The following is a 26,666-nucleotide window of genomic DNA, read 5'->3' on the forward strand; positions in this document are numbered from 1 at the left end:
AATTTGGTTGAGTTTGGTTGAGTTTGTGGTGGTTTTGGTTAGTTTGGTTAGTTTGGTTGAGTTTGTGGTGGTTTTGGTTAGTTTGGTTGAGTTTGGTTGAGTTTGTGGTGGTTTTGGTTAGTTTGGTTTAGTTTGGTTGAGTTTGGGGTAGTTTGAATTAGTTTGGTTTAGTTTTGGGTAGTTGGAATGAGTTTAGATTAGTTTGGATTAGTTTGGGTTAGTTTGGCTTAGTTTGGGGTAGTTTGGGTTAGTTTGGGGTAGTTTGGGGTAGTTTGGTTTAGTTTGGATTAGTTTGGGGTAGTTTGGGGTAATTTGGTTTAGTTTGGGATAGTTTGGGATAGTTTGGGATAGTTTGGATTAGTTTGCGGTAGGTTCTGGGGATCATGGCCAATAGCTGGCTTGTTTTTAATTTAACCAATGAAACCAGGGGGAGAGAAATGAGAAAGCAGCGACATACTATTCCCTTTTATGGACAATGATATGAGGAAGTGATGTTTGTGTGTGTATGTCTGTATGTGTGTGTGTGCGTGTGTGTGCGTGTGTTCAGGATCAGGGCTGAGGAAGAAGGGCCAGCCACGTGAACAGCAAGCCCTTAATTTGGACATAAAAGCTATCTTTCCTTGCCTTGGGCTCTTCATAAAGGGCTTGATAAAAAGACAGGTGCCTTTTCATTAGAAGAGAAGAGAGAGAGAGACTTTCACACCCCAGGCTATATAAGGAGGTCGGAGTTGGAGGACAGGTAGGAAAAACTCAACTGGGGTTGGAAAAGTTCTGAAGAATTAGGGGATTTTTGGGTGTGAAAGAGTGGAAGAAGAGGGATGAACTTACTCTCTTTCTCTGTGGGGAGATCTCCAGTCTCATCAGGGCACACTTGTTGAGGGTGTTCAGTCTCCTGTAAATAGATACAGATACACAATCAGATACATAAACACACACACACACACTTCGAGGAGTCCTAGCAAAAGCCCCAACAACAAGCCTCTGACAGAGACAAACTCCTGAGAGAGAAAATACAGGAAGAGAGAGAGAGGAAGAGAGTGAGAGAGAGAGAGAGATGAAGAGAGAGAGAAGAAGAGAGAGAGGAAGAGAGTGAGAGAGAGAGAAGAGAGAGAGAGAGAGAGAGAGAGAGAGAGAGGAAGAGAGAGAGAGAGGGGAAGAGGGAGAGAGAGAGAGAGAGAGAGGAGGTGAGCAGCTAATGAGGCGCTGAAGGATAAGCCGGGATAAGAGGAGAAGAAGAGAAGGAATGAAAAGAGAGAGAAATCAGCTAGATTGGCGACAACAAGACGACAAAGGGGGAAAGGGGGGGGGGGGGGGGCTTATCCCGCTGGACACCTGGCGAGGGGGTGGGGTGTAGTAGTATTCGTAGTGTGTGTGTGTGTGTGTGTGTGTGTGTGTGTGTGTGTGTGTGTGTGTGTGTGTGTGTGTGTGCGTGCGTGCGTGCGTGCATGCGTGCGTGCGTGTGTGTGTGTGAACTCCCCTCTGAAGAGCTCTGAAAGCAGATCATGTGACAATGGAGGGAGGAAGGGGTTGAGAAAGGGAAGGATAGAGGGAGGGATGGAGAGAGAGGGATTGAGGAAGGGGTTGAGAAAGGGAAGGACAGAGGGAGGGATGGAGAGAGAGGGATTGAGGAAGGGGTTGAGAAAGGGAAGGATAGAGGGAGGGATGGAGAGAGAGGGATTGAGGAAGGGGTTGAGAAAGGGAAGGACAGAGGGAGGGATGGAGAGCGAGGGATTGAGGAAGGGGTTGAGAAAGGGAAGGATAGATGGAGGGATGGAGAGAGAGGGATTGAGGAAGGGGTTGAGAAAGGGAAGGATAGAGGGAGGGATGGAAAGAGAGGGATTGAGGAAGGGGTTGGGAGGCTCGAATGGAGAGATGACTTCTGAAGCCTTGCTTCAATACACTATTCCCTATTTAGTGCACTGCTTTTGACCAGGACTCAAACTCTGGTCAAATGTAGTGCACTATACAGGGAATAGGGTGCCATTTGGGACGTAACCTAGATCAACTGGAAAAGTCCACTCACTCCTGATAAATCTGATAGACACTTTGAACAACTGTATTTAAATGCATGGAAGTTACTTCCCCGGTCCCAGGAGTCAACTGTTCAGTCACAGAGGAGGCTGGTGAGGGGAGGGCTGCTCATAATAATGGCTGGAAGGGAGTCAATAGAATGGTATACTTTTAGCCCATCCTCCAATGGCGAACTTAAAGATGGCAGAATTCACAGGCCAAGTCATTGTTTTAGCACTTTCCACTGACTGTCTAAAGTACGGCGCGCCACATGGTTCAATGTGCCACCAAATCAGCACAACTCTTTCAGTTTATCCAAAGTGCAGGCGCCTTGAAGGTCAAATTGGGATAATGTATACTCTGCCAGTGACCATAAAAAAATGAAAAGCTATAATAAATAAATAAACAAATGAATGATAATAAAGGAAACAACAAAATAAAAATGAACCAATAAAGAACGGAGAGCTGTGTACAGTGGGCAAACTAAGGAAAAGGTTTCATTTGTGGTAAGTGCATGTGGGCCACCATCTTCACGCACCGCCGCTATTGAAAGTGACACCATAGGAACTTTACCACTGACATGACATTACATAACATGATACATAGCCCTTTAAATGTTACCCACAACCCCTTGGGCCGAGAAGCCACCCAGGTGTGGCGAAAGGAGGGAATGATATAGATTTATTTTCTTTAAAAACAACAACAAGAACATAGCGTGACCGTGGAGACGGAGCGAGGGAGGGAATGTGGAGAGATAAGACAAGAGAGATGGAGAGAACAGGACAACGGTACAAAACGTCTCTAATTGGAGAGAAGTAAACATTTACAGCCCCCACGGTGTATGTATCATACCTCATCACTTAGAGACAGAGAGAGAGAGAGAGAGAGGGAGGTGAGAGAGGGAGGACAGAGAGAGAGGACAGAGAGGGAGGATGTATGGACAAGCTGAAGAGATAGAAGCATAATGAAAGAGAAAGAGGGAGAGAGGGAGGTACAGAGAGAGGCAGAGTTAAAGTTAGACAAAAGCGATGGATGCAGAGTGAAAGAGAAAGCAGGTGGGAGTCAGAAGAGAGATAGAGAGAAAGAGGCCGAGGGAGAAAAGAGAGGCTTATCGCGTCCCTCTTTCATCTCAAACCCAACCTGCAGAGCATGCCATCTTTGAAGATATACTTTCTCCGGTATGCACTATGCCTTCCCCTATTGCAGAGTAGATGAACAGATAGACAGATTTAGAGAAGAAGAAAAAATAAATAGACAATGGAACATAAAAGTGGGTGAAGGTTGAGAAAGAGAGGAGATGAGGAGGATATAGAGAGGTGAGGAGGACATAGAGAGGTGAGGAGGACATAGAGAGGTGAGGAGGATATAGAGAGGTGAGGAGGACATAGAGAGGTGAGGAGGACATAGAGAGGTGAGGAGGACATAGAGAGGTGAGGAGGATATAGAGAGGTGAGGAGGACATATAGAGGTGAGGAGGATATAGAGAGGTGAGGAGGATATAGAGAGGTGAGGACATAGAGAGGTGAAGAGGACATAGAGAGGTGAGGAGGACATAGAGAGGTGAGGAGGGGAGAGAGAGGTGAGGAGGACATAGAGAGGTGAGGAGGACATAGAGAGGTGAGGAGGACATAGAGAGGTGAGGAGGGAAGAGAGGTGAGGAAGGAAGAGAGAGGAGAGGAGGGAAGAGTGAGGAGAGGAGAGGAGGGAAGAGAGAGGAGAGGAGGACATAGAGAGGTGAGGAGGGAAGAGAGGTGAGGAAGGAAGAGAGAAGAGAAGAGGGAAGAGAGAGGAGAGGAGAGGAGGGAAGAGAGAGGAGAGGAGAGGAGGGAAGAGAGAGGTGAGGAGGACATAGAGAGGTGAGGAGGACATAGAGAGGTGAGGAGGGAAGAGAGGTGAGGAAGGAAGAGAGAGGAGAGGAGGGAAGAGAGGTGAGGAAGGAAGAGAGAGGAGAGGAGGGAAGAGAGAGGAGAGGAGAGGAGGGAAGAGAGAGGTGAGGAGGACATAGAGAGGTGAGGAGGACATAGAGAGGTGAGGAGGGAAGAGAGGTGAGGAAGGAAGAGAGAGGAGAGGAGGGAAGAGAGGTGAGGAAGGAAGAGAGAGGAGAGGAGGGAAGAGAGAGGAGAGGAGAGGAGGGAAGAGAGAGGTGAGGAGGACATAGAGAGGTGAGGAGGACATAGAGAGGTGAGGAGGGAAGAGAGGTGAGGAAGGAAGAGAGAGGAGAGGAGGGAAGAGAGGTGAGGAAGGAAGAGAGAGGAGAGGAGGGAAGAGAGAGGAGAGGAGAGGAGGGAAGAGAGAGGAGACCTACAAGAATGCTCTACAGGTTCAGTTGTTGACTTCTGGAGAAGTGAGAGATGAAGAAAAAGAGAAGTGGAGGAGAAGTCTCACCTGCACAGAGCCTCGATGGCATCACGGTCCAGGAAATCATGGTCCCTGGTCACAGACACAATCTCAATGGGGAACAAGCCATCTGAAACCGAGAGAGAGAGATAAAGAGAGAGAGAGAGAGAGAGAGAGAGAGAGAGATAGAGAGAGAGAGAGAGAGAGAGAGAGAGAGAGAGAGAGAGAGAGAGAGAGAGAGAGTTTTTTGATGTCTTTAATTGCACCAGTAAGCAGACACAATCCATTGCAAACTATGTAGCTCTCTGTCAGACATTGGGTTACTGTCTTCACAAATGTCCACCTGATCCTTTCCTCCCCCCACACACAACCCACACACATCCGACACACACCACAATGAAAGCTAAGAGGAAGTGGTGTCTTAGCCGGCCAAACAAACACAGCTGTACCATTCAGACCTGGGCAGCAGGGGGGTGAGTGTGGGCGGGGGACGACAGTAGAATGACAATAGGTACTCCTGCATTAAAGGAGTCCTCTGATTATCTCACTCTCTCTTCTCTATATCACTCTATTAAAGGGGCAAGTTGATGAAACTCACTTTATTAAAGGGGAAATCTGGGATTCAAACTCACTCTAAGAAAAGGCGCCCTACTTTTAACCAGGGCCCGTACGTTTCCGGTTAGAAGTAGTGCAGTATAAATAGAATAGGGTGCCATTTGGGACGGACCCTGATGTCTGCTTGTGAAGATGTGAGTAAAAACGTGTGAAAGAAGAAGACAGATCAATTATAAAGGAATGTATTGGACGGAGGCAAGAACGCAATGATGACCCTAGTCGGGGTATCCTACAGCTCCTAGCCTCCTAGCTACCTAGTCCGCCTCCCAATTGGCACCCTATTCCATTTATAGTGCACTACTTCTAACCAGAAACGTACGGGCACTGGTTAAAAGTAGGGAGCCATTTTTTGGGGACGCAAGCCTAAGGGCCAACGGTGATAAGAAAACGGTGGCTTTTCTATTCACCTTCCACAAGCTGTACTGTGACAGTACTATCTGTCTGCCTTATCTGCTGTGGGGCAGGAGTCCCTTACAGCCAGAGATAATAGAACAGAGAATGTGCCGGGATAAAGACTGGGGGGAATGTGTCGTGTGTCAGCACGTATTCTGTCCTCATCAGAGTGACCTGGTATGAGTCAACATAGCTCATCACAAAGCTGTCGGATGGAGGGTTTGGTGTGTGTGTACCTCTCTTTGTAATTGTGTGTGTGCGCGCCTCTGTATGTGTGTGCTTCTCTCTCTCTCTGTGTGTGTGTGTGTGTGTGTGTGTGTGTGTGCGTGCGTGCGTGCGCCGGCTGTCACACACAACCTTAATCACCTCTCCAAAAACATGGCGAACGTCCCAGTGTCTTGGTAGATAGAACACCCAGCACGGTTCAATGGCAACGACTAAGGAACTGTTGACAAAGCTAGTTGTATCATGCTTTAAGGTCCCTCGGATTACATAAAATGGTGTGGGCTGTGTGGGCACGTCTTTAGGTTACGTATGAGGACACCTTATGGCTTCAGGGTTTTGGTAATTGTTTCACTTGTGTGTCTGCAACATCGAGGTTCACTGAGGCAAAACAAAAACACACCGCTGGCACCTCAGGAATGTGTGTGTGTGTGTGTGTGTGTGTGTGTGTGTGTGTGGTTTTGTGTGTGTGTGTGTGGTTGTGTGTGTGTGTGGTTGTGTGTGTGTGTGGTTGTGTGTGTGTGTGTGTGTGTGTGTGGTTGTGTGTGTGTGTGTGTGTGTGGTTGTGTGTGTGTGTGTGGTTGTGTGTGTGTGTGGTTGTGTGTGTGTGTGTGGCTGTGTGTGTGTGTGTGTGTGTGTGTGTGTGTGTGTGTGTGTGTGTGTGTGTGTGTGTGTGTGTGTGTGTGTGTGTGTGTGTGTGTGTCTGTGTGTCTGTGTGTGTCTGTGTGTGTGTGTTTCTGCATAAGCAAGGCAACTTGGCGGGGAGGGGTGAATTAGCACTTCAAATGATAAAAGGATTGTAGGACCATGGAGATCGAAGGAACGAGGACAGGAAGAGAGGAGTCTTGCGTGTCATTGGACTCTGCAGTCTATAGAATGTTCTGGACTTCAGCTATAGCTCAATAAAAATATCAACTTTGGAGAGGACGTCAACAGAACAGCCTGTCTTGTGTTTGTCCATTAAAATTAGCATAGCGAGTACATTTTCTCAATTTAACATTTGAGGTTTAACATTTTAGGTCATGCCAGTCTGTCACATTGAGTTAGCCTGTAAACGGAAGAGTCGACAGACTGGAAGAAAATGAAGGGTGGGTTCTCTCTCTCTCTCTCTCTCCTTCTCTAAAATCAACCATGACTTCATCAGATGGCAAGATATGAACTGTGTAACGTTAATTTTAAGATGTTTGGTGAGAAAACAGCTCTCCTAAAGTTCACGTGACCAAGAAAATCTACCACCACCAGGATTTCACTGTTACTGTGACATTTTCACACGGTCTGTGGGAAAGGGGACATTGGCAACAAGTCATAAAGCTCGGGCCAGCGATGATGTTAGCTTTTCCCATTCGCCTCGGTCATTCGCTTGTGACCCCCTTGTGCCAGGGACAGATCAGGCACAGCTGTGGACGGCTGTCGCAGGGGTTCTCAGGGGTCCTTACCTTCGTACAGCTGGGCGTACTGTGGGAAACCGGCAGCCCGGAGCCAGGTGCACGCCTCTTTGGCCTCCATCTCTGCAAGGGAGGGAACAGAAAGACGACCTTTGAGATATAAAATCCCCTTTATTGGGTCAAAATCACTTACTACAGAAACACACTCAAAACCATCACTTCAGTCCTATAAATCAAATCAAATCATAGAGATCAAATCAAAGTTTATTGGTTGCGTACACAGTTTAGCAGATGTTGCCGCGGGTGCAGAGAGATTATTGTGTTACTAGCTCCTAACAGCGGCTCAAAATGTATCTGCTGATATATAACACCACCTGGAGTAGACGCATGATTGGCTGTAAGTGGTCAAAATGTATCCGCTGATATATAACACCACCTGGAGTAGACGCATGATTGGCTGTAAGTGTTTTTTCAGTGGTCAAAATGGGACCTGAAGTCTATCCACACAGTTCAGTCTGACACAGACCTCTTGTCCCTCTTAGTCCCGGTCACTACCCTCTCACATGCTCCCCAAGACCCCAAAGCCACAGTTGACACCAACCGTGTCAGCCGCTGACGCGCAGTGTGTGTGTGTGTGTGTGTGTACGTGTTACCGGGTCGCGCTGAAACGTTTCTTCCGCGTCACTTTAGCGTAGTCGCAGCGTTTCCTTGAGAAGACCTGTCTTGTAACCCTTCAGTGTTTTTGGAGTTGTGATGTTACATTTCCTAGGGAGCCGCTAAGTGACGTCGATGGATGTCGGGGTGGGAGACATAGTGTGTCTGGAGGAGGCAGACTCCCCCATTAGCAGTAATAAGCCCCTTTATAATCCACGTGCCAAATGGTCACCGTGCCCCACCCTCCACCATGTTGTCTCCAGCAGCCACACCCCTCAGTGTTCCTCACACACGAAACAGAATCAGTGGCCCCCGGCCCTTTAAAAAAACACCTTCAGTAAAATGCCCGCGACCGCAACCCCCCCCCCCCCCCCAAAACATCTGCTGCTGTCGTATCGGCGATCTATGCAATCAGTCATCACAATTGTAGAATAATGTTCCTTTCTTTCTTCCTTTCTTTCTTTCTTTTCTTACAGGTTAATGGATGTGTTTTGTGTCTCGGAGCAGGATTGGAGTAGTAATTACAGCCGTTGGAGAAAAGCGGATGGTTTCATCTTTAGAATGCGAGTCGTAGTAGTGCTGGTGGTTCCACCTCATTTAGGCCCAGATTACAACCAGGATCTAGTGTTCTAACTTTGGAATGGAACAGGCCATTTACTTCCAAAGGGGGGAGAGTTAGTCTGGAGGGAGAAACCAACAGAAAGATAGGAAGAGATACAGTAGAAAGAAACAACTTATACAGCAGAAAGGGCCGCTGTGGTAGGAGAGTTATGGGGGATCCTCAAATGAGACAAAGAGAGAGAGAAACAGAGATATAGAGAGAAACAGAGAGAGAGAGAGAGAGAGAGAGAGAGAGAGAGAGAGAGAGAGAGAGAGAGAAACAAAAAGAGAGAGAAAAAGAGAGTGGGTCAGACAGAGAGAGAGGGAGAGAGGCCCTCGCAGCTGACTAAGACCAGGCTGAGACACTATAGCCCCTCCGTCTTACGAGGCATTTACATACCAACAAGAAGCCTAGACGGCAGACACTAGATAACTAGACAGGCTGCCGGTAAAAAGGTGTGACACGACCAACAACCCCACCCCCCCCCCCAGAGGCCAGGAACTCCTCTACAACCACCCTGGGACGACAGCAGCACCGCCACCCGAGTGTCATATAACCAAATAACTCATTAATGACTGTGTTTCACAACTCTTGTTTGGTTCCAGAAGACTAGTCTAGATTCCCCAGTGAATTCCAACATGGCCGAAGCTGGGAAGCTTGTAATTTGGGCTGGTATTTATAGAAGGTTGTGAACCTCGAAGGAACATAGGCAACTCAGCGTAATTACAGCAGCATTCTTGGATACAGAGACAAACATAAGGTTAGGGCTTCCTGTGTGTGTGAGTGTGTGTGTGTTAGTACTGTCCATTTTGAGACGCCGTAGTCACTTTTACATCTAACATGCATCAATGGCGTGCAGTATTTCTCAATGAAAACATGTGCATGAAAACGAGTCGTCTCTCGGCTTCACTGAAAAATCCCTACTGTAGACCAATCACCGACGAAGGGGCGTAGCCTTCGGCTACTAACTTTGGCTTGCCTCAAGAATCAATGGCGTGCGCCTGAACAACTGAACAAACCCTCACCGAAGTCTAAAATGAACAAAAACGTCACAAAATGCCGTCACATAATACACACAATACACACACAAACTCTTCTGAATGGTTTCTTTTGGGAAGCCTCGACCCAACCAGCCCTCCAATAGGGGAAGGGGAGGAGTAGGGGACAGCATTTCTGTGCTGAAAGGCTTTCGGAGATGCAAAAGACACCCCCACAATGCATTGCAGTTAACCTCTGCCATCCCTCTTTCCTCACCCTTGACCTTTTGCACAGTGACATCACCTGGCCTTTGTGACATAACCGCAGTCCAAAAAACAACAACGCCTGTTGGCATAAACAAAAATAAACAAGGTTCTGGACCTCCGTTCGTCAACACAAACTACGACATCTTTATTTATTTCTAATCCTGCTTTTCCTTTTGTCATTTACACTCCTTTCCAGTGTTTGGATGTGAGGAGAGACACAGACACACACACACACACACACACACACACACACACACACACACACACACACACACACACACACAGAGAGACAGACAGACAGAGAGACAGAGAGACAGACAGACAGACAGACACGCACACAGAGACAGAGAGACAGACAGACAGACACGTACGCACGCATGCACACACACACCTTAAAATCTTCACCGTAACTAGTGATTAGGCCTAGTCCAACACATCACTGTGACCAGCAACAATAGAAACAATGTCTTCCTCCCAAACATACACTACTTCCATCACAATAATAAAATCCTCCCATCCTGTAGACAGAATAGAATACTCCCACTCAGGCAACACTCCCAAGCACGCACGCATGCATACACACCCACACATGCACACACACATTGGTTGGTGCTACAGAGACAGACAGACAGACACACAGACACACACATTGCATGTGGTTAGTGCTACAGAGACAGACAGACAGACACACACATTGCATGTGGTTAGCGCTACAGAGACAGACAGACAGACAGACAGACAGACAGACAGACAAACAGACAGACACACACATTGCATGTGGTTAGCACTACAGAGACATTTGAGAGCTGGCGGGTGGTTCCCCTCTCTGCCCTAGCCAGCCATCCCTCAATCCGTCCGTCTGCCTGTGCCTCTCTCCAGCCTGACGGACGTCCCTCAGACATCCTGTGTGGCCCTTTGGCGCGGCCCAAATTCAGCCAGGTGCCCGGGGATCACATATCACCCGTCCAGCTGGGGAGGGAGAGGGTGTGTGATTGGGGCAGAGTGAGGCCAGAGGGGCTGTGGTGGGTAAGAGGGAGCAGGGTTCCAGGAGAAGCGGAAACAAACAACATTCCAAACAAGTCCGCGGCCAAGCATTAGCTAAACATAGGTCAAGTCCCTCACACGTACAGTACAGCACCTCTTTTGTTAATTACAGACCTAAAGGGCGGCAGGCAGTCTAGTGGTTAAGAATGTCGGGACAGTAACCGAGAGGTTTGAATCCCCTAGCCGACGAGGTGAAAATGATGCCGATGTGCCCTTGAGCAAGGCACTTAACCCTAATTGCACCTGTAAGTATCTCTGAATGAGGGCGTCTGCTAAATGACTCAACTGTAATGGAAAATAATAATCATATAAAATGAACAAATGTACAGAAAGACCTGGGTGAAAATGTCATGTAAAATGTTAAAAGCCCAGATGTACTGTTGGTTTTCAACCTTCCACTCTAATCAGCCCAGGGCCAATACTCATACATATTCATTAAGCACCTCAGAGTAGGTGCTGATCTAGGATCGGTTTTGAATCCTAGTGAATATGATTATATCGACGAGGGGGGTGGGGGACGACCTGATCCTAGATCAGCACTCCTACTCTGAGAGTCTTTATGAATACAGGCCCTGAAGGACTGTTGGTTTTCAACCTTTCCCTTTAATTATCCCTGGTATAGCTTTATCCCTATATTTAGCCGTGTGGTGGCGGACACAATCACTTGGAGCGGGTGTTTGTGTTGAACACGTTATCTGGCCGGGAACAAAAGGAGGCGTGCCGTGTTGCAGGGTAGCTCACGGTCACCGTCGCGCCTCTGGGTTCACTTCCTGTGAGGCAAGCAGGAAGAGGAAGTGATGTAGTTCCCTGGCAAAGAATCAGGGTGGATGGTGTGTGTGGACGACAGAGGACAGAACACACCCGTCCTGCCGGAGATGTGCGTGTGTGTGTGTTCTTTGGTTTTGGGTAGAATACTGTGTCTACATGCATCAACAGAGGAACTGACACAAGACAAAGAACAAACTGCTGCCTCCTCAGGAACTTGAGGCTATAATGCCAAAGCCTAAATCATTTGTGTGTGTGTGGCACAGAAACCAATGAGTGGTGTAAAGGTCGAATGAGAGGTCAAACACTAAATGGAGCCCTACATTGTGACTGGCAGAGAGAGAGAGAGAGAGAGAGAGAGAGAGAGAGAGAGAGAGAGAGAGAGAGAGAATTACATTGAGAGAGAGAGAGAGAGAGTTGCATTGAGAGAGAGAAAGAGAGAGAGAGAGAGAGAGAGAGAGGGAGAGGGAGAGAGGGGGGAGAGAGAGAGGGAGAGAGGGGGGGAGAGAGGGAGAGGGAGAGAGGGGTGGAGAGAGAGAGAGAGAGAGAGAGAGAGAGGGAGAGGGAGAGAGGGGGAGAGAGAGAGAGAAATGCATGACAGTAAGACTGCTCCAAGACGACCCAACACTAACAGAGATTACAGATGCTGCTGCTTCAAGGTTGTTTTTCTGTGCAGGGAACAGTGAAATGTGCCAAAGTTAAACTCTTCTGGGCTTGACCCTCTGTTCAAGATCTCCACTGAAATTACCCAGCCCCCCATGCCTTCTTCCCCTTTCCCCTCCCAACTCCCTCCTGCCCTGTTCTCTCTCTCTCTCTCTCTCTCTTTCTCTCTCTCTCTCTCTCTCTCTCTCTCTCTCTCTCTCTCTCTCCCTCTCTCTCTCTCTCTCTCTCTCTCTCTCTCTCTCCCCGCTAGCCACCCTCCTATTCCCTCCTTTCCTGTAGCAGGAAGTTCTCACAATCGGTGGCCAATATTCCCTCTTCACAGCAGAGCAGAGCAGGAGGTAGTTAGGCTTGGTTGAGCCTGCAAGCTGGGATCTTATAGGGGGATTCGCTGTCAACTAGCACCTAGAATCTAGCCAATGAATTTCAAAGGACAACTTCATCACCAATGTAAACAATTTAAAGGGGTGGTGTCAAGAGTCAAGACACGGCATTCAATTGTTATTGGGGGGGTTGCTATTTAAACTGGCAGTTAAGAGGAAGAGTTGACGGCAGACGCTACTGTCGATGCCCGTGGCCTGATAACAGTGATTATCAGTGATTAAGTGGGGCCGCCAACTGTGAATCTTAATCAAATCCACAGGTGATCCATTACAGAAGTCTTATCAAAGCAAGGCTTCGGTAGGGTCTGGTGATATAATCAAGGCTTCGGTAGGGTCTTTCACAAGGATCTGCACAGTAGCAGGTCGAGACAGGTGATATAATCAAGGCTTCGGTACGGTCTTTCACAAGGATCTGCACAGTAGCAGGTCGAGACAGGTGATATAATCAAGGCTTCGGTAGGGTCTTTCACAAGGATCTGCACAGTAGCAGGTCGAGACAGGTGATATAATCAAGGCTTCGGTAGTGGTTCAATTGCTTTGTAATTCAGTGTTAACCTGAAGCAGCAGTCACCCAATGTCAAACGAGCTACATAACACTGTCATAACATTGACATAACAGTGACACAACAATGACATCATAAACAGTGAGACGTGATGACGTTGTTATGACAGGGTTATGTAGAGCTTATGAAGGAGGGTTCAAGTGAAGTATGACACTTCCTTGTACTGTATTTACTCCACTCTTTGCGGCCTATAAAAGCTCACTACACTGAGTTTACAAAACACCAGGAACACCTGCTCTTTCCATGAACATGGACTGACCAGGTGAATCCAGGTGAAAAGCTATGATCCCTTATTGATGTCACTTATTAAATCCACTTCAGTCAGTGTAGATGAAGGGGAGGAGACGGGTTAAATAAGGATTTCTAAGCCAGTGAGATAATTGAGACATGGATTGTGTACATGTGCCATTCAGAGGGGGAATAGGAAAGACAAAAGATTTAAGTGCCTTTGAACAGGGTATGGTAGTAGGTACCAGGCTCACCGGTTTGTGTCAAGAACTGCAGCGCTGCTGGGTTGTTCACTCTCAACAGTTTCCTGTGTGTATCAAGAACGGTCCACCACCCAAAGGACATCCAGACAACTTGACACAACTGTGGGAAGCCTTGGAGTCAATATGGACCAGCATCCCTATTGAACGCTTACAACACCTTGTAGAGTCCATGCCCCGACAAATTGAGACTTTTCTAAGAGCAAAGGGGGGGTTCAACTCAATATTAGGAAGGTGTTCCAAATGTTTTGTACAGTCAGTGTATATTTTATATAGTCATTATTTGTATCCACAGAGGCAGTGAGAGAACAACTGCAACTGATGCTAGTGAAGTGCATTCAACACGACCTTAAAGCATCTGAATGGGCCTCCTGCAATGTTACAGACAGAATCCTCTGTAATGGGCCTCCTGCAATGTTACAGACAGAATCATCTGTAATGGGCCTCCTGCAATGTTACAGACAAAATCCTCTGTAATGGGCCTCCTGCGATGTTACAGACAGAATCATCTGTAATGGGCCTCCTGCAATGTTACAGACAGAATCATCTGTAATGGGCCTCCTGCAATGTTACAGCCAGAATCATCTGTAATGGGCCTCCTGCAATGTTACAGACAGAATCATCTGTAATGGGCCTCCTGCAATGTTACAGACAGAATCATCTGTAAGGGCAGTTTATACATGTCCTGGCAGTTTCAGTTCTGACTCACAGGCTATTGGCCGGAGTTAGACGTTCATGATGAATGTAAACAGGTTTCAATTGGCCAGCGAACTACATATTCATAGCGAATTTCAACACATCTTGATACAACTATACTACAGCAAAAACTACGGTCAGAGGAAAAGTGGTGAATCTTTGTGGATATCAAGTTTTGACATTCCTGCGTGAAGACATCTGGTGATCTGGGAGAAGGTCTGGCTGGTAGGTAAGTGAGAGTACCACCATCTGGCTGACTCCATAGGATACCACACGACACACCAACTCAGACACACACACACACAACTAATGGAGGTGCCCCATGATTCTTTCCGGTCATCCAACACCAAACATGCACACACACGCGAGCATACGAGCACACACACACACACGCACTCACGCACGCATGCACGCACGCACGCACGCACGCACGCACGCACGCACGCACACACACACACACACACACACACACACACACACACACACACACACACACACACACACACACAGCTGGGCCAGATGGATCATCACAATGCCTGGTCTCTGAGGTCTCTCTCTACCTCTGGTGACAGATTTATGTTTGCTCAGGGCCCTGGTCCAGGATCCGGTGACAAGACCCAGACAACCCATACAACACATCTGATATGCTTTAGAACTGACCCATGGTCAGATATTATAACACCCTGTGTTCCCGTCACCCACTCATAGCCACCCATTACACAGATCCCAGAACAGTTTGTGATGAGAACGTCAATAACAAAGCACACCAAGGTCGGAACAGAAATAGGACGGGCTGAAGAGAGACACATGGACATATCTATGTTCCTTCATAGAATTGATAGCAACTTTACAATATAAAATGAATGAATCCTTCAGAAACTCTGCCATACTTCCTGCCCTTAGAAATAGTTTGATTTAAGCCTGTTTCATATTCCTCCATTTAAAAACACAACACCCCCACTTGACAACATGCCAATTACAGATAGATAGAGATATAAAGGGGAGGGAAAGAGAGAGGGTGGGAGAGTTTCCCTTTTTGGTCTGTTTGTCACTGATTTCTACTATATCATCTTTCTTTTATGAATTGAGGGGTAGATTGAGAGGCTGGTCTGTGTGTGCGCCACTATTTGACCACGGGGGGCTGCATACTATCCCTTGTGTATAACAGATAAGCAGTCACGCGCGAAATACAGTATGACCAGTAGGAATCAGATAAAAGACATTCACAGCCGAAATACGCTACCACCAAGCTCGCTTTTTATATCACACAGAAGGCTTTCTTCTCCCAAGCGCCACTAGAAAAAATGTCAGCAGACAAGCAAAGGGAACTTGAGTTTGGTAGTCATGGCAAACAAATTGGAAGCACTGTAAGACCAAGGCAAAAAACGAATTTAACAAACAACACAATTTATGCTCAGATACATGTATAATTCAACAGTGTGAATAATCAAACTGTGTTGTCTGTGTGTGCGTATACCAGGCTATTGAAACGTCTGAACAGACATATATAGGCCAACAGACTATGGCTCACTTGCCTAGTTTAAACCTGCGAATAGAACGCAGGCCATGGTCGAATAAACTGTGCGCGTTTATCTTGGAAGTCGGCGTAGGAACAGTGGAGACTGGAAGAGACTGCTTATCTGACAGCCTGCAGCTAAGCGCAACACTCATTTCAGCACAGGGGAGTTCCTTACAGAGCCGATGAGACCAATGTCAAACAACTTTTCTTTGCAAAAGGAGAAAAAATAACAATCCCTTCTAAAATGGTTAAATACAAATGTAATTCAAATCATGGAAAAGTGAGAACAGATCAATCACAATCAAAAACATTTTCCAAGTAGGTTTTCTCTGCTCAAAAGCATGGAAATCCCCATTTATTTAAACATTCTGAATAGTAAAACATTGGAGTAAACAAATTCATTGACTTACGAGTTAAAATCATGTTTATTTCTCTACACGGAGACTTCCTCGGGATAAAACCAAATACTCCCGCTGCGCCCTGGCTGGCGAGTCCGCTCAGGTTTACTCCAATGTTAGGGCGAAGCTCGCATATTTTCTGCTTTCCAGCGTAGTTCAACCCAAAACCTCCGCACGAAACAGTGTCTATAGACTCAAACTCTAGACACAATTAGCCCCAAAAGGTCGCTGAACAATACATAATACAGTAATTCCATGGTTATATTGTCGTTTGGCTGAACAGGACGCAATAAAATTCCTCCTCGATCTTATGAAATTACTTCCCTACTGAAACTTCCTATGGGGACCCAAGCGCGAATGTGAATGAACTAGTGTGTGAATAAGATTTTAGGAATGGACAAACGTGGCTCCACCTCTCCGCTCCGGTCTAGGCTACCCTGCCTGCCCACCTGATGATTATCGAGCGGAGCACAGAGGACCCGCTCTACAGCGCTACATACCGTACCGCAGCGGTGGTATAAACACCGTATAAAAAAACTCGAAATATTGTGAGATTTTACACGTAAGGACTTTGTATATTTTTTCTCTCACTTGCATGTTGTGCGTAAAATGTGGCATAAATCGAATGCAGTTCAGCAGGTGTGAACAACGTCAATATTACAAAGTACCCATTTTTTTACATTCGTATTTTTCTCTTGCAAGTGCTGGTGACCTATACTTTACTTCCAACTTTAAGTTTATTTTTAATCGAGTACATTTGGTTACGTTGCTTGCTTATAACGTTGGTATTGACTGTTTTCTGTGCTTCAAACGCGAGAGTGCTCAGTACCTCTCCCGCTCCGCCTTGCTGCAGCCCAACTGCGCCGCCGCTCAGAAGAGAAGCTGTAATTCAGTAGGCGGCCTTTAGCACATCATTAGAGAATACATTCATGGCAGAACCGGGACAATTGCGTGACGCGCCATTGTGGACGGCAACGTTGAATAATTCAGAAGAAACCGTTGCGGTATGCTAATACGGTAGCCTACTTCGGCCAACCCCTACAAACACATCCCTGGGGTCGGGCGAGCAGTGCACGTACACCACGCACAGGTTAGAACCGCAACGACACGTTTATGATCAAAAGTCACGAGACCGGCCTTTCCAAAGATCAAACAAACACTTTTACCACCCCATTCAATAATAAAAGTAACACCGAACTGGCTATCCAATCTGTGCGCCTCCAAACCTACTTAGACATATATATTGTATGCTAACATGAATTACCACATGTTGTCTTATTGTGGATTGATTCTGTCATATAGTGTATTTTATAGGTAGGGAATAGCCGGGAATGTTTCTAAAAGGTCCATGACAATTGGCATATTGCAAAAATGACAGGGTCGCTCTATGATGACCACACCATTCCACGTCGGGGAGTGTTGACGTTCACATCTCACAGATATTTTCCAGACTTTAATAGGCTTTTGTAGGAGGGAATTGCTCATTAACCTACTAATTTCTACATGCATGCATGCACAACACACGTCAGGTTTTGTAGTGCTCTCTTGCTCTCTCTCAATTCAAGGGCTTTATTGGCATTATGTTAACATTACCAAAGCAAGTGAAGTAGATAATAAACAAGTGAAATGAACAATCAATAAACATTTATAATAAACATTAAACTCACAAAAGTTTCAAAACAATAGAGACATTTGAAATGTCATATTAATATATACAGTGCTGTAACGATGTGCAAATTGTTAAAGTGCAAAAGGGAAAATAAATAAACATAAATATGGGTTGTATTTACAATGGTGTTTGTTCTTCACTGGTTGCCCTTTTCTTGTGCCAACAGGTCACACATCTTGCTGCTGTGATGGCACACTATGGTGTTATACCCAATAGATATGGGAGTTTATCAAAATTGGATTTGTTTTCAAATTCTTTGTGGGTCTGTGTAATATGGGGGAAATGTGTCTCTAATATGGCCATACATTTGGCAGGAGGTTAGGAAGTGCAGCTCAGTTTCCACCCACATTTTCTCTCTCTCTCTCTCTCTCTCTCTCTCTCTTTTTTTTTTTCCCCCTCTCTCTCGACCTCAAAACATTCTCCAACCACCTCAGCCCTCCCACCCACTAAATCATGTCATCAGCTCCGTCATTGGCTCCGGACAACACTGTGTTATTGCCGTGGTAACGCACATCCAGTTGGTGGGTCCCCAGAGAAAGCAGAAAGAGACAAATGCCTTCCATCCCCATCACACTCTATGTGGGAAGAGAGTTCATGTAACGTTCCAGTTTAATGAGGGGGAAAGAGATGACGAGGAAAATCCTCTGTTTAAACCAAGTGTGGTTGGATTACCATAGCTGGGGCTGCTAAATGGCCAGTCATAAGTGACTCATGATCTCCCTCTAACCTCTACTGGGAAGAGAACACCCTGAGGTAATACTGAGAGAACTGTAACCTCTACTGGGAAGAGAACACCCTGAGGTAATACTGAGAGAACTCTAACCTCTACTGGGAAGAGAACACCCTGAGGTAATACTGAGAGAACTCTAACCTCTAATGGGATGAGAACACCCTGAGGTAATACTGAGAGAACTCTAACCTCTAATGGGATGAGAACACCCTGAGGTAATACTGAGATAACTCTAACCTATAATGGGATGAGAACACCGATAGTAGTGAAGGCCAAATTCATTATTTTATCAAATAATTGTACTAAAAAAATGTATACCTTAAAGGGGCCCTGAAATTAAAAATCAAATAGCTAAATGATCCATGGTAACACCATCTTAAAACAATTCCATATGTTAGCTTAGTACCCCACCCCTAATGGCTTAGACTTTTAGAGGTTTTTAACTCTGATTGGTCAAGTTAAGGGTTCAGGTTTGGGATAGGAAACCTTTGGCACAAGAGGCAGATCCTTATGCCCATCTGCTATCCCAGCCCACAATGCCCTGCCAAAACACAAACCTACTTGAAGCTAATATCACTCTCTGTTGCCAGCGTCCTCAGACATGGATGGACATTGAATACTGACTTGTATCATGGGTGACCTGGCTCCATAAAGCTGGCTCCATAAAGCTGGTTCCATAAAGCTGGTTCCATAAAGCTGGCTCCATAAAGCTGGCTCCATAAAGCTGGCTCCATAAAGCTGGCTCCATAAAGCTGGCTCCATAAAGCTGGCTCCATAAAGTTGGTTCCATAAAGCTGGTTCCATAAAGCTGGTTCCATAAAGCTGGCTCCATAAAGCTGGTTCCATAAAGCTGGTTCCATAAAGCTGGTTCCATAAAGCTGGTTCCATAAAGCTGGCTCCATAAAGCTGGCTCCATAAAGCTGGCTCCATAAAGCTGGCTCCATAAAGCTGGCTCCATTGAGTTGCATGCACACACGCACACACACACAAACACACACACCTCATCAGTCTACCAACAAGGAGGAAGTAACTGATAAAGCAGCTAACTGCATTTTAAGAGACAGAAATATAGTTGAAGTCAGAAGTTTACATACACCTTACATTTAAACTCAGTATTTCACAATTCCTGACATTTAATCCTAGTAAATATTCCCTGTCTTAGGTAAATTAGGATCACCACTTCATTTTACGAAGGTGAAATGTCAGAATAATTGTAGAGAGAATGATTTATTTCAGCTTTAATTTTTTTCATCACATTCCCAGTGGGTCAGAAGTTTACATACACTCAAATAGTATTTAGTAGCATTGCCTTTAAATGGATTAACTTGGGTCAAATGCTTCCCACAATAAGTTGGGTGAATTTTGGCCCATTCCCCCTGATAGAGCTGGTGTAATTGAGTCAGGTTTGTAGGCCTCCTTGCTCACACACACCTTTTCAGTTCTGCCCACAAATTTTCTATAGGAATGAGGTCAGGGCTTTGTGATGGCCACTTCAATACCTTGACTTGGTTGTCCTTAAGCCTTTTTGCCACAACTTTGGAAGTATGCTTGGGGTCATTGTCCATTTGGAGGACCCATTCGCGACCAAGCTTTAACTTCCTGACTGATGTCTTGAGACGTTGCTTCAATATATCCACATAATTTTTTCCCCTCATGATGCCATCTATTTTGTGAAATGCATCAGTTCCTCCTGCAGCAAACCACCCCCCACAACATGATGCTGCCACCCACATGCTTCACGGTTGGGATGGTGTTCCTCGGCTTGCAAGCCTCCCCCTTTTTCCTCCAAACATAACAATGGTCATTATGGCCAAACAGTTATATTTTTCTTTCATCAGACCAGAGGACATTTCTTCAAAAAGTACAATCTTTGTCCCCATGTGCAGTTGGAAACCGTAGTCTGGCTTTTTATGGCGGTTTTGAAGCAGTGGCTTCTTCCTTGCTGAGTGGCCTTTCAGGTTATGTCGATATAGGACTCGTTTTACTGTGGATATAGATACTTTTTACCTGTCTCCTCCAGCATCTTCACAAGGTCCTTTGCTGTTGTTCTGGGATGGATTTGCACTTGTCGCACCAAAGTACGTTCATCTCTAGGAGACAGAACGCATCTCCTTCCTGAGCGGTATGACGGCTGCGTGGTCCCATGGTGTTTATACTTGCATACTATTGTTTCTACAGATGAACGAGGTACCTTCAGGCGTTTGGAAATTGCTCCCAAGGTTGAACCAGACTTGTGGAGGTCTACTTGCGGAGGTCTTGGCTGATTTCTTTTGATTTTCCCATGGAGTCAAGCAAAGAGGCTGAGTTTGAAGGTAGGCCTTGAAATACATCTACAGGTACACCTCCAATTGACTCAAAGGATGTCAATTAGCCTATCAGAAGCTTCTAAAGCCATGACATCATTTTCTGGAATTTTCCAAACTGTTTAAAGGCACATTCAACTTAGTGTAATTGTGATACAGTGAATTATAAGTGAAATAATCTGTCTGTAAACAATTGTTGGACAAATGACTTGTGTCATGCCAAAACTATAGTTTGTTAACAAGAAATGTGTGGAGGGGTTGACAAACGAGTTTTAATGACTCCAACCTAAGTGTATTTACACTTCTGACTTTAACCTTATTCCAAATTCACACAATGCAGATATGCTGACCAGGATTCAAATGACGTCATATTTCAGATTGTGTGTGTGTGTTTGTGTGTTTGTGTTGAGGGGTTTCAGAGATACAGACAGATGGGATGTTTTTGTGTGTGTGTGTGTGTGTGTGTCACTGACAGATGTCCCCTCTGATAGTTACTGGTTGCTGATGGATCGGAGCAGAAGGAGGATTTGACAGTTGTAGTGAAAACAGGAACCTCTAGAAATAGACAGGCCCTGGGCCGAGGGTCCTGGCTCTGGAGACATAGATTAGAAGAGAACACACACACACACACACACACACACACACACACACACACACACACACACACACACACACACACACACACACACACACACACACACACACACACACACACACACACACACACACACACACACACACACACACACACACACACACACACAATGTGAGGAAGTGCCTCTGTCTTTGTTCTCTGTCCTCATCACAACACAGGGAGAGCGATGAGGTTGACTACTTAGCTGCTGAACACACATTTCTAATGTCAGGTTTAGCCAGCAGTAATCATCTGGTTAATAGTCATTTCTAAGGCCAGGTTTAGCCAGCAGTAATAATCTGGTTAATAGTCATTCCTAAGGCCAGGTTTAGCCAGCAGTAATAATCTGGTTAATAGTCATTTCTAAGGCCAGGTTTAGCCAGCAGTAATCATCTGGTTAATAGTCATTCCTAAGGCCAGGTTTAGCCAGCAGTAATCATCTGGTTAATAGTCATTCCTAAGGCCAGGTTTAGCCAGCAGTAATCATCTGGTTAATAGTCATTCCTAAGGCCAGGTTTAGCCAGCAGTAATCATCTGGTTAATAGTCATTCCTAAGGCCAGGTTTAGCCAGCAGTAATCATCTGGTTAATAGTCATTCCTAAGGCAAGGTTTAGCCAGCAGTAATCATCTGGTTAATAGTCATTCCTAAGGCCAGGTTTAGCCAGCAGTAATCATCTGGTTAATAGTCATTCCTAAGGCCAGGTTTAACCAGAAGCAGTCCTCTGGTTAAAAGTCCTTTGTAAAGCCAGGTTTAACCAGAAGTCAGTTTGTGAGATAGAGGGGTGAAAGAATAGTTTGTGTGAGACAGAGAGAGCTCTAGGGAGTTGCCGTGTGATGATACCTCCTGCTCTAACCTTGTGTTACTGTAAACATAATCTCGGTTACCCAGAGGTAAAATTCTCGGGAATTTCACTTCCCGTTTACACATGGATCTGTCCAAGAGAGATTACTGTAAACCACACGCAAGCACACACACACACACACACACACACACACACACACACACACACACACACACACACACACACACACACACACACACACACACACACACACACACACACACACACACACACACACACACACACACACACACACACACACACACCTGCATCTAGATAAGCATCTCTGAACTGTTGAGAAAAGATATATAACAGGGAATTTGAAGAGGCACTCCAGGACTGTGTGTGTGTGTGTGTGTGTGTGTGTGTGTGTGTGTGTGTGTGTGTGTGTGTGTGTGTGTGTGTGCGTGTGTGTGTTATCCTGTATATACTGGGATAAGCAGAGACAGAAGAGGTGCTGAACCAGCTTGTTTCTTGGCACCTTGTGACCTTGTGGACTATTTAATGCATAAATGACTGTATTTAGGCTGTACTCAGGACAGTTCAGATCACTCAAATATGGACGTGATTTACTTGTCACTAAAGAACTCCATGAGTTATGGCGTTCTAATGAAGTTCCACCCTTTCCTATGACTCTTCTGACCTAAATATGCCCTCGTCCCAAACGGCACCCTATTCCCTGTACGGCACACTATGTTTAACCAGCCCTGGGGGTGCCATTTAGGCTCTGGTCAAAAGAAATGCACTAAATAGGGACTAGGGTGTCATTTGGGGCGTAACCTATGTGTTTCAATGGCATGTTTTATCACCGAGTTCTAGACTTAGTTACAGCTTCATACTCACTGTTGAATCTGTTACAAATGACCCATTTGGAGCCGACTCCACTGCACCTTAGAGACAGTTGTACGCCTGCTGTTTGTGTTCTGCTGACTGTAAATCGTTTCTTCTGTGCTCCACTGACATCTAAAAGGAGTGAAATAATCACACTGTTTTCCTCTCAAAGCAGTACCATGTGTGGCCCTGGTCTGGCACAGCCCAACGGTGAGAGGAGGTATTCTTAGACAGCGCTAATGTGTAAATGCTAAAGCAAACAGTCTGCTAGTTACACAGTCCATACACCCACACAAGCATGCACACACACATACACATGTACGAACACACACACACACACACACACACACACACACACACACACACACACACACACACACACACACACACACACACACACACACACACACACACACACACACACACACACATCATATATGTCTCCAGGTTTTGTCACATTGCTATGCGCAGTGATGGCGTGGGGTAAATGGGCCTCTCGCGGTTCAGAACACGGACATCACATTCCCCAGCATCGACACGCAGCGTCACACACGTCTCCCCGTCCTTTTCTTTCTGCCCTCGCATTCCTTCCTGATGAAAAGGAAAACAGAAAGGTCCGTAGTGTCGTGGTGGATGACGGGGGAGGTTCAAGCGGTGAACTTTAGACCCGTGCGGCTCACTGTTCAGGGATCACTGACACTCAGAAAACTGATAAGAAACCAGGGGAAAAGTCCTACTGTGTATTGTGTGAAATACCACATGGACATAAAGGACTCGTTTGACAGTCACAGTTTAAACCAAGTCATGGACTAAACAAAACACTTTGTTAATGGGGATTCTACTGAGAACTTTTATAGAAACACAGGACTAGAATCTAGGTTCGGGAAAACAGCACTTGAAGATTAAAATGATGGTGGTTGGGATGTAAATACTACTGTAGGGTGTTAGAAAGGGTTTTTACTTGGAACCAAAAGGGTTCTACCTGGAACCACAAAGGGTTCTACCTAGAACCACAAAGGGTTCTACCTGGAACCACAAAGGGTTCTTCAAAGGGTTCTCCTATGAGGACAGCCGAATAACCCTTTTATGTTCTACATAGCACATTTTATGTTCTACATAGCACATTTTATGTTCTACATAGCACATTTTATGTTCTACATAGCACATTTTATGTTCTACATAGCACATTTTATGTTCTACATAGCACATGTTATGTTCTACATAGCACATTTTATGTTCTACATAGCACATCTTATGTTCTACATAGCACATATTATGTTCTACATAGCACATCTTATGTTCTACATAGCACATTTTATGTTCTACATAGCACATCTTATGTTCTACATAGCACATCTTATGTTCTACATAGCACATTTTATGTTCTACATAGCACATCTTATGTTCTACATAGCACATCTTATGTTCTACATAGCACATTTTATGTTCTACATAGCACATTTTATGTTATGGAAGTCCTTGAAATATCCTCTGATCAAGCCGTCGACACACACACACACACACACACACACACACACACACACACACACACACACACACACACACACACCGGGGGCCTCCAGATCATAGCTCATATCTTTCTCATTAGTCATGCGTGGACGATGGAGATTAGGGATGGTTAGCTTTAGAGAGGGAAAGAGGGAGAGGGGGAGTCAAAAGAGAAGAGAGAGGAGTGGGTGGAGAGATAAAGAAATGATAGTATACAAGGAAAAAGGGGAAAGAGAATGGGAGTGTAAGATGGACAGCGATAACGTGAAGAGAGAGGAAGAGAGAGATTGTGTGTCAGAGGAAGGGTGGTGTGATATGGAGAGATAAGGAAAACACCAGTTGAATCAACGTTGTTTCCACGTCATTTCAACGAAATGACGTTGAACCAATGTGGAACAGACGTTGAATTGATGTCTGTGCCCAGTGGGTAGAGAAGGGGTGAGAGGAAAAGCTTTGTCTCATTTCAGGTTTATATCTGGATCATCTGGGTTCTGAGTCTGACACTCAGTCTGTCCTACAGATGCCTTCCTCGTCAAATACATCACGATAACGTAATATTTACATGATTTATAAGTTATACGTAACATTTGATGTTACATACCCACTTTATTCTACATTAGTGAGGATAGAAATGAAGCCAAGTTTAATAATAACAGCCATTTTGAATATTACTTTTACACTGTTCATTTGCAGAAGTGGTACGCAGAGGCAACTTTTATTAATAGAACTAACAGAATCCCAACATGCCCAATGAGTCTTTGAGGTTAATGCTCAAAGCATTAAAGTCTAGTCAGGAAACCACCTGAATAGTTTCAGTTGATGAATAAAACCGATAAACCAAACAAAATGGCTGCAAAATGAATTCAGTGGACTATTTTCCGCCTCTGTCGTAATGCTCTGAAAATCCCAGAGCTGTTATGTGGTTCACTGTGAGGCATAATTACGAGGGTTTTATACATTCATATTAACCCCTCCTTCTCTTTCTGTGCCGGGAGCGATTGGGGTCTCATCATGATGTCATCAATCGGAGACATAATACCGATGTAGGATCTTAATTTGATCACCCTGTTGTTGCACAGCAGGAAAGGCAAACTTGTAGTATATTTGAGGTTTTAAAAGGCTTCTAAAGTTTGCAATTTCTACAAAAAAATGTCTGATTTGATTTGCCATTCAAAAATGTCCATTAACTATAATCCACACAATAATTCACATTTCCTGTTGTTGCAGGATTATTTCCTGTTGTGAGAAACTGGTCTGTATGAATAGGCCTAGTTGTACACCTTTCGTTGACTCACAAAACATTTGATTGTGTATTTTCAGTCACATGATCACTCTTTAAGTTATTAGATGCGTACCAAAGCATCTTTTAGTCCCAGTTGTGTTAAAAACTCTCAACATTCAAATGCAGCTGTTTTACATCTCACTTTACCATCGGATGCCATAAATCATTCATGAACGACACTCAGGGTACGTGCACTAAATCCCATAGGCACATGTAAGCAGGAAATAGAGAGCACAGTGTGTGGAACAGTACGCTTACGAGATTAGAGAGAGAGAGTGTGTCTGGAACAGTATGCTTACGAGATTAGAGAGAGAGAGTGTGTGGAACAGTATGCTTACGAGATTAGAGAGAGAGAGTGTGTGGAACAGTATGTTTACGAGATTAGAGAGAGAGAGTGTGTGGAACAGTATGTTTACGAGATTAGAGAGAAAGAGAGTGTGGAACAGTATGCTTACGAGATTAGAGAGAGAGAGAGAGAGAGTGTGGAACAGTATGCCTACGAGATTAGAGAGAGAGAGAGTGTGGAACAGTATGCTTACGAGATTAGAGAGAGAGTGTGTGGAACAGTATGTTTACGAGATTAGAGAGAGAGAGAGTGTGGAACAGTATGCTTACGAGATTAGAGAGAGAGAGTGTGTGGAACAGTATGCTTACGAGATTAGAGAGAGAGAGTGTGGAACAGTATGCTTACGAGATTAGAGAGAGAGTGTATGGAACAGTATGTTTACGAGATTAGAGAGAGAGTGTCTGGAACAGTATGTTTATGAGATTAGAGAGAGAGAGAGAGTGTGTGGAACAGTATGCCTACGAGATTAGAGAGAGAGAGTGTGTGGAACAGTATGCTTACGAGATTAGAGAGAGAGAGAGAGTGGAACAGTATGCCTACGAG

At 45.2% G+C, this 26,666-nt stretch overlaps 1 protein-coding gene across 2 annotated transcripts in view; it reads right to left on the reverse strand.

The window, feature by feature from the left end:
- The window catches only part of LOC110534743 (rho GTPase-activating protein 7), a 154,759-nt gene that overhangs the window by 20,489 nt on the left and 107,604 nt on the right, over positions 1-26,666 (reverse strand). The window contains exons 1-4 of one of the 2 annotated variants that reach the window (XM_036933930.1): positions 15,990-16,453; positions 7,014-7,085; positions 4,396-4,477; positions 829-892 (exon numbers count right to left, since the gene is read on the reverse strand). In XM_036933930.1, coding sequence (XP_036789825.1) covers positions 829-892; positions 4,396-4,477; positions 7,014-7,085; positions 15,990-16,002 — 231 coding nt within the window. In that variant the 5' untranslated portion in view covers positions 16,003-16,453. Of the gene's footprint in view, positions 1-828; positions 893-4,395; positions 4,478-7,013; positions 7,086-15,989; positions 16,454-26,666 lie in introns of those variants that run through there. The other variant, XM_036933929.1, reaches the window with a different exon arrangement.

This window comes from Oncorhynchus mykiss, chromosome 10 (assembly GCF_013265735.2).
Source record: "Oncorhynchus mykiss isolate Arlee chromosome 10, USDA_OmykA_1.1, whole genome shotgun sequence".
Lineage (NCBI taxonomy): Eukaryota > Metazoa > Chordata > Actinopteri > Salmoniformes > Salmonidae > Oncorhynchus > Oncorhynchus mykiss.